General features: G+C 45.6%; 1 protein-coding gene across 2 annotated transcripts in view; it reads left to right on the top strand.

Moving 5' to 3' along the window:
* The first annotated feature begins 3355 nt into the window (after window positions 1–3355).
* MORC2 (MORC family CW-type zinc finger 2) overlaps window positions 3356–8696 on the top strand; it is a 56970-nt gene continuing 51629 nt past the window's right edge. For both annotated transcript variants that reach the window (XM_051634043.1, XM_051634042.1), the window contains exon 1: window positions 3356–3460. In XM_051634043.1, coding sequence (XP_051490003.1) covers window positions 3393–3460 — 68 coding nt within the window. In that variant the 5' untranslated portion in view covers window positions 3356–3392. The remainder of the gene's footprint in view (window positions 3461–8696) is intronic.

Raw genomic sequence — 8696 nt, 5'->3', positions numbered from 1 at the left:
TTTATATCCTGAGACAGTGTTGGATGCTATTTTCTCCTTCCATTTTCTGGAAGGAAATCCCTGAGGATTACTGGTGATGTTTTCAGATTTTCCACTACCTACAGTTATTATTTCACTCTGACTGTGAAAACTTCATTTATACAATGCAAAAGTTTACATTTCTTTGTGCACATAAACACAGAATAAAGCCATGAACAGTTAACTCAAGAAATGTCATAGGAATGTGGAAGACACTTTGCCACACTCATGGCACTGGTCTGGTGGAGAATATAGTACCTACCATTATGGCAACTCATGCATTAAGTACTGGCTTGGAAGTCTGTTTCTTAATTATTAGGAGAGACAAAGAATAACTGTTGATTCAAGGCCCACACAGGTGTTAGAAGAAATTATATCCAATTTTCAGAACAAGGCCCACATAAATAAACTGTTCAATGATGCCAGGCTATGGCACAGACTCCAGTGGAAAGAGGCTTAACAAAATACTATGCCAGACTAAGGACCCAGCAAACACTATATAGGACTGCACAGGAACTCTCATTCCCCATCCTAGAAACACAAAATTTGACCAGTGTGGAATCAAAAGGCTAGTTTTACACAGGAATTTGGGGATTATTTCAGAGTAAGAAACTCAGCCACAGGTTCAAGAAGAGCAGTAGAGTTTGCCTTAACATCCACATTTCCATGGCTGGACAAACCACTGATCCACAGGTCATTTATCAGGAAGGTTATGTGCACCAGAGAAAATTGCTGCTTTCTACTGCAATGAGAGCCCCTCAAGTGTGAGAGGGTTTTGCCTGTGACATTTCAGGAGCCAGATTTTTTCTGCCTGTTCACATAAGATGGCTGCAGAGATCCTGGTGCTGAATGGGAACTCAGGGAAATAGTGCTGGTAGCAGACAGAAAAAAAAATGGAGTTGTCTGTTATAATCAGTAGAACAGAGATCTAGAACTATTTAAACAAAGTCTGGAGACAGAGTGTCCAAGATTAAAAAGTTGCTCCAAAAGAGAATAAAGACAAATTTGCAGTGGGAAGACTTCAGGCTACAAAACATGGAGGAATTCAGCAGTTTGCAGCAGAGGCATGCAGGCAGCGGGAGCGTATCATCCTCCATCCACTGACAGACAGGTCTCCATCAAAGAATAGCTTTGCTGTGGCCAAGGAAGATCTGTGGTGTGATCCAAATGCTGTTTTGCAAAAGGTAAATTAATTAAATTTTAATTACTCCTTGGAATAATGTCTGGCAGGTCAGAGGGCCAGTGAGCAATGGTATAATCCTTTCAAGACTTGGGCAGGAGATACCAAAGAGCAGGAGTTAGAAACATGTCTGAAACCTACAGCTATGGAAAGTTTAAGAAATAAATTTTCACTTCACTTTTGTAAAAGAAAATTAGAAAGATGTGGAATTCAACACCACCAAATGGTGGGATGGAAAAGAGTAATTTCCTGTCTGGGACCAGCCAAATAAAATGGTACTGCAATGTATTGGTTTCCTAAGGGCCAGATGGAAAGGACTGGCATCCAGCCAACCAGTCCTAATAGTAGGTCATATCCCACAGGAGCAGCAGGAAGGTGTCCAACTGCTACATTCCAGAGTCCTGCAATACTCTTGTTGATATTGTCAATCTCTCCAATGTCAGAAAAAGAATTCTGGTTCCTTCCCAAAGGCAAGACGATGAAACAAAGTTCCTCTTAGGAAAAGAGAAGATACCTAGAGTACCAAAGAGGGCAGGGCTGGCAGGATGCAGAAGTTTGGGTCCATGTTCCTTAGGATCCTGTATCTGTGTAGTTACTTTGTCCTTATGCTGATGGGATTTATATTGCTTTTGAATATCTGCTTCTGATATTGACCGCAATATGATGACATAAGAGCTGAGCAAAATAGATGATCTTTAACATGCTTTAAAAGGCTCAAGTAGATATATTCTGTCATAAACTTAATTACACCTAAACACAGTTGCTGCCAGTAATTTCCCTAATTCTTTCATGCAGCTTTGATGTTCTGCTGTGCATAGCTTTTCAGAGATAAGGTCTAAAAGAAGTCACTGCATGAACATGTGACCATCAGCAGTAACGACACACAACTTGTTCGCTTGAAGGAATCTTCAGACCTGAACAGGTTGAACTGAGGATGAAGAGAGCTAAATGCTGACCTCGGAAGTGAAGTTCTCAGGTCAAAGCATCAGCTCTGGCTTGCGTATCACTGGGGACCCATTTCAAACAAACAGACCAGGAGATCTTGAAAAAAAAATGGGAGGCAAGCAACTTAAATATGAAGCTCAGATTTTAGCCATTCTTCAGTCAGGATTAATAGATCATTAAATTTAACTTTTTACCACTTAGCTTGGATACATCATATCTGTTTGTGCACAGACTGAACTTCATCAGAATTGGATCTTTAGTTCTGATTCCTATTATCCAAGAGGCAGGAGTTACAGCCATTCTGATTTAAAGTCAATTTCAGAAGAATTGGGTATGTTTTTCCACTGGGCAACTCGAGTGTTCAGCAAAGTATTTCTGGTCTTCAGGATTCCTGTGGTTTAGTGGGCGGGACAAGGTGCGCACAGGATACAAGGAGTCAGTCCCACTTTGCTCTGTGCCACTGAATTTCAAGATTAATCAAAAAGCACAGGACCGAAGCAAGAATATTTAAGATTTTATATACCCTCGCTGTTCTCTTTAATGCCTTCCCAGAGTGTTCACCACCGCAGGACCTGAACAGCCGCGCGAGTCCCACATCCTCTCGCAGGCCAGAGGCGGCCACTCTGGGGCCGGGTCTCGCCATCCGGCCGCGTCCCTGTGGTGGAGCCGAGGCCCCCGCGACTGCGAGGGACCGGAAGGCTCCTACCGCTGCGCTCTGGAGCCCGGGATTTACCATCAGCTGGGCCAGCCGCCCCCTCGGTCCGAGGCGCCAGGCCGCGCCGGGCCGGGCTGGGCCGAGCCAGCCCCCGGTGCCCCCTCCCCGCAGCCTGCGGCCGGGCTCCAGCGGGGCTTCCTCAAAACGCGCGGGCCCGACACTGCCCCCGCTGCCGGTCGGCCCAGGCCGGGCCCGCCCTCCGTCCCCTCCTCCCGCACCGGTGGATCCTGCGGCGGCGGCTCCCGCTGGCGGGGCGGGGCGCGGCGCAGCCCGGGGAAGGCAGGCCCGGGAAGGGAGGCCCGGGGGCCCGGGGGCCGGGGCTGCACTCACCGCTCCCGCCCGCCTCTCGCCGGCCCCGCGCGCCCGTCACGCGGCCGCGGAGAAGCCGCAGCGACCGCGCCATGGCGCCCCTGTCACGTGCCGCCGCCCGGCCAATGGGCGCGGAGCCGCGCGGGCTCGGGCTCGCGCCGCCGGGCGGGGGCGGTTGCGGGGCGCGATCGCCATCGCGGCGCAGACAAAGCGGCCGCCGCCGCCATGGCCCTGGCCCATTATAGCAGCCTGAACCGGGCCCAGCTCACCTTCGAGTACCTGCACACCAACTCGTGAGTACCGCGCCGCCAGGGCGGCGGCCGCCGGGCAGGGCCGCGGCGGGGCGGCCCCTGGGTGCCCGCGGCGGTGCTCACGCCGCCCCGCCGGGGCCGCGGCGGGCAGGTGAGTATGGGCGCGCCCGGGCGAGGCCGCGCCGGCCTGGCGGCGCGGAGCTGCCCCTGCCGGTCCAGCGCCGCCGGCCCGCACGGCCCCGGCGCCTCGTGGGCTGCTGCCGGCCCCGGCGGCTGCACGCGTCCTCGCAGGGCACTGCGTGCTGGCCTGCGGGTCACGGAGAATAACGGTGCGGGGAGACGAGAGGCCTCGGGACTCCCAGGAGGAGGATGTAGTCTCTAGGCCAGCCGCACCCGTGCGGCCGCACCTCTGCAGGAACGTAGCGCTGGCTGTAGCAGCTGTCATCCATCCAATGGCATCTCTCCTCACTCGTGCTCAAGTATTTTATGCAGGTGTATTTCAAGCAGGAATATGACCTTCTTCTCAGCTTCTTGGAGCTGCTGTGGGCTTTTGCATGTCGCTGATGAATCCTCCAAATAAAATCATCTGAGAAGCGACAGAGTTCTTTAAAATGGGTTACTTCTGAGTGTGTGTCTAGAAAATGGAACACAACACCAGGAAAAGGTGCTTAGCAGGGGTGAGCACCCGTCTGAGACCTGCCTGTGGCACATAAGCCTTGTAGTGCCACATACATGAGTTGAAATAAAGACCTTGGGATCAGCTGGGATAGAGTTAATTTTTACAAGGAGCTAGGAGGGGACACAGGTAGGGTAGCTGACCTGAACTAGCTAAGGAGACCAAAGGGATATTCAGCACTGTGTGATGTCTTGCTCAATATGTAAACTGGAGGAGTTGGCTGGGGATAGGAGAGATAGTGGCTCAGGAATGGGCTGGGCATCAGGTGGTGAGCAATTGCAATGTGCATCGCTTGATTTGGATATTCTTTTATTAGTATTTTTGTTATTGTTTCTTCTCTCCTTGTGCTTTCTTATTAAACTGTTCTTATTGCAATCCACGAGTTTCACCTTTTTTCTTCCAATTCTCTTCATTCTACTGGGGCAGGGAGGAGTGAGCTGGGCGTAAACCATGACAGCTTGTTCTGCCTGCTGCCCTGGAAGAACAGTATGAACCACACTGAGCATTTTGATCAGCTAGTCACCAGCATAAGATTGTCTTACAATGTTTTGTGGAAGAGTTGACTCTTACTGTTACCATCGTATAAGAAGAAATGAAGTGTAGGTGTATCTTTTTGCTTTCCCTTTTCAATGCATGAAAGCAAGCTTAGAGTGAAGAATGGCACTGGTCTGCAGCAGCCTAAAGACTTCTGATGCACAGAAATCTGGCAACTGGATTTCAAAGCAGATAGGACTCTCTTTGCTGGTAACACAGGGTCTGTCTGCAAGAGCAACTAAGACAAATCTCACATATGAGCATTCTGATCCATTTCTTTTCAGGATAGGGAAAGTAATGAGTTTTGCAGAGGAGAAGAAACCTACGTTCAACCCTGTGTCAACCTTGAGTCTGTGTCTCTGGATTGGCTGGTAGCAGTTGCATGTGGAGTGAAATGAAGATGATGGAAGATGATGGACAGTAGTGAGTCATGTTCCTGGTGCTGCTGCTGATTTGTGAGATTCTGATGTCCAGCTGCAGAAAATAATTTTTTTGCATATTAGAAGATCGTATGGCAGAGCTCTGTCAGCAGCTTGTATTTGCCTGCAGAACACCAGAACTCTGGCTTCATGAGAAGACAATGTCTGCTGCAGAAAAGGCTGATGTGCCATTGCTGCCTCCACACTTCATTCTGCTTATGCTGCTGGTCTGCTTCTGGTGTGCAACATGTCTGCAATACCTAAGTGCCTTAAAAATGGTTAGGAGGAGCTGCAAGCTGATGTATTTGAATAAGCCAAAACCATCATGATTTGGAGAGCCTTTTAAGATTGTGGGGATCATAAGCCAAATGCTTCCCTAGGAACAGTAATTGAAACAATGGAAGTAATTTTTAAAAGAAAAAAACCAAAACAAACTAAATAAACAACCCCCCTCTTCCCCTAAGACAAAAAATTAGGGGGAAAAACACCAAACGAAAGTCAACTGAAGAACAGCATAGGGCTTTTTACAATGAAGATTCTTGTCTTTTTGGTCTATTCTCTTGCTCAGGACGACCATACCATCTCAGAGAAATTTCATTTCAGTATTAAAGATGTTCTCATAGGAGGGAGGAGTTCTTTGAATTGCAGTTAAAAACCAGCCATCTAGCTGTTGAGGTGCAGAAGAAAGCAGTTACTTTTTTTTTTTTCCTCCTTTTGTAAGACTTTCTTTAAGGAAAGTTTTTTATGTCTAATTCAGAGAACTCAGTCTGAAGTGCTTTGCAGAAGCCAGTTTATCAGTCCCCGTACCTGACATTTGCAGCAGATCTTTTCAGTAGCTTCTTAATGCTTCCATGTCGGATGGCAAATTTCACAGCATGTACCTGAATCACCTCAGTTGCCATATTTTTATAATAAAAATACCATGGTGCTTTTCCAACCTATCCAAGTCCTTTTCCTGATGTATAGTTTAGTGACAACAGACTTAGCAAGGCCTGTAGCGACAGAACAAGGGGTGATGGTTGTAAACTCAAAGAGGGCAGATACAGACTAGATAAAAGGAGGAAATTTCTTGTGATGAGGGTGATGAAACACTGGTCCAGGTTGGCTAGAGCTGTGGTAGATACCCCATGTCTGGAAACATTCAGTGTCAGGTTGGATGGGGCTCTGAGCAACATGATCTAATTGAAGATGTCTGTGCTGACTGCAGGGTGGGGTTGGACTTTAGAAGTCCCTTCCAGCCCAAACTATTCTATGATTCTATGTGAAAGATCTTTCAGATCCTAGAATTAAAATCACTGTGTGTTGGCAGGTGAAAATTATCCCTGCATTGTTTTTATTACTTCCCAGAGCCACTTGTTTGCCTTCACATTGGTTTTCCTTAAAAATCAAATGCTGCTACTTTAAGGTTTCCAAAACCATTCATTGAGATGGTCACAAAAATACACCAGGGTCCAACCATCTTGTGTTTTTGCAGATTTTGAATATTTGTAATGCAAAGTTGTAGGAGAGTGTTAAAAGTATAATAGCTGAAATTGACTTCTAACAATAGGTAGGATTTAGCTTGTGATTGAATGTGAGTTTTTTCTGTAACTACAGTTGTTCCGTTGAATACAATTGGAGTGGAAGAAGATCACTCAAATAGCAAGACTTCAAAATGCCTTGAGGAATACTAGTAATAACAGACCAACAACATCTCCCCACCCCCCAAGCTCTTCCACTTCTTGTGCATGTTTTCTGTTCTGGTGTGGAATGGATTGCAGTACTGGGAGGAGAGCTCTTGTTCCTGATGCAGATGCTAAACATTTTTCCAAACAAAAATAAAGTCTTATGTCTTTCATTAGTAATTAGTAATTCTCTGACTATGCAAGATCGGGAGTTCAACCGTGTTTAAATGTGGGTGATCCTCTAAGACAGCTCAGAAAATAAGCTTTTATTCCTTTGGAATGTTACTCCAAATGGTTGGTTGTAGAGGTGTTTGAAGTTGGTCATCTTCTACATGGCTGTCTGACTTGACCTTTTTCATAACCCAAATTTCTATAAATAGGTAGCATTGTACTTAGCTGGTCTGTTTATTCTCAAGCCTGCATTCCTGCATGGAGCTATCTTGCATGAAAGTTGGAAGTTGTAGGAAGGTCCAAGCCAGTCTGCCTCCACCAAGATAACTTGTTGCTAAGACTACTGATTTTGATAACACATCCCCTCATTCCTTGTGTCATTTTGTCAGTTGTATAACCAGTACTAGTTATACTTCAAGTTCTCTGGTGGAGGTTGCTGTTGCCTCTGATGACACCTGTCAGCTCATGCTTATATTCCAGGTCATGTGCAAGCTCTGACATACTCCATTTTGTCAACAGCTTGCCTTATGTTTTTTGAATTTATGTTGCAAGTAGAATAATCCCAAGATTTTTTTGGGATGTGGGGGAAGATTGTCAGCAGTTGATAATGGTGGATGTTAATTATTTCTGGCACTTTCGACTGTAAGGCAAGACTGTTGTTTTTGTTTTTTTTTTTAAAGCTGAGTTAATTGAATCATGCCAAAGCAGTTCATGTGGTTTTAATTAGATACTGACAAAATAAGTCCGTGTTGAGATTAATATACTGAGTAGAAGGTATTTACAATATATATTCATTTTTGTTAGTGATAAATAGCTGGAGCGGACTTCACTTGCTTGTAGCAAGGTTCCTCTTTGGCTCTGTCAGCACAAGAGATTCCAGTGTTGGTAGATGTTCATGTTGAGTATGGTGTCAAGCTGTGTGGAAATCATGCTTTCTCTTGCCTCCCTTCTTATCATCTACAGCTACATTTTAAGCTATTCCAATATCTTTCTTTGGAAATGCGTATTTTTTCTTAGTTTGAAGCATTCTTTAATTGTATATTAGAAGCTACTAAAGAAGTATAGTTACTACTGCTAAAGCATCCATTTGCTTAAGGCCTTTTCCTGATAGGGAAAGGCCTATCAGGATACAGGTTACTTCCTAGATACACTTCTGGGATGTTGATTTGTGGAGCTGAGTAGGTGCCCATAAACTTGAGGGAGCACTTAAAATCTGTGCACAGGAAATCCTGCTCGAAGGAAAGAACACCAAGTTTGAGCTTCTGTGGAGCCTTTCTGATTGGGAAGGTAGTCTTCAAAACATTGTTCCTTTCTGTCTCTTGCCTCTGTGTTGACAAGTGGGAGGGAGCTTGCAGAGATGGAAATCTGCATTCTCATGGTTCTAGTGATGACTTTGAAAGCTGTTGTGTTTTACCTCTGATTTGAGCTGCATTGATTGATTAGGCATCATGACATTGAAGATGGATATGGAAGTTCATTTTGGATTATTAGCATAATGGACGGGTATATAGTTTCTAGGGAAAATACCTGTGTATCTGTTCTTCAAAAACTGCAACAATGAATAAGTATGACTTTCTGTTTGCTCACCTGTTGGCCTTCTTGTGTAGCATTGAAAGCAGGTTGTTCATGAGGAGTTTTCATGCAAACTAAAACAAGCAGATAAAAACAGTTTGTGACAACTCAGCGTCTTCATTGAGCATCCTCGAGGAGCAACTAATTCTAGCAACAGTTTCTCCAGGTCTTGTAGTTACTGTAATTATTGGGGTTTATGTGACTCATCTACGTTTAAAATAGTTAGATTTTGAAGATAGGTC

This window comes from Apus apus, chromosome 16 (assembly GCF_020740795.1).
Source record: "Apus apus isolate bApuApu2 chromosome 16, bApuApu2.pri.cur, whole genome shotgun sequence".
Classification (NCBI taxonomy): Eukaryota; Metazoa; Chordata; class Aves; order Apodiformes; family Apodidae; genus Apus; species Apus apus.
Note: the sequence above shows the minus strand (reverse complement) of the source record. Positions and strands in the feature narration are given on the sequence as shown.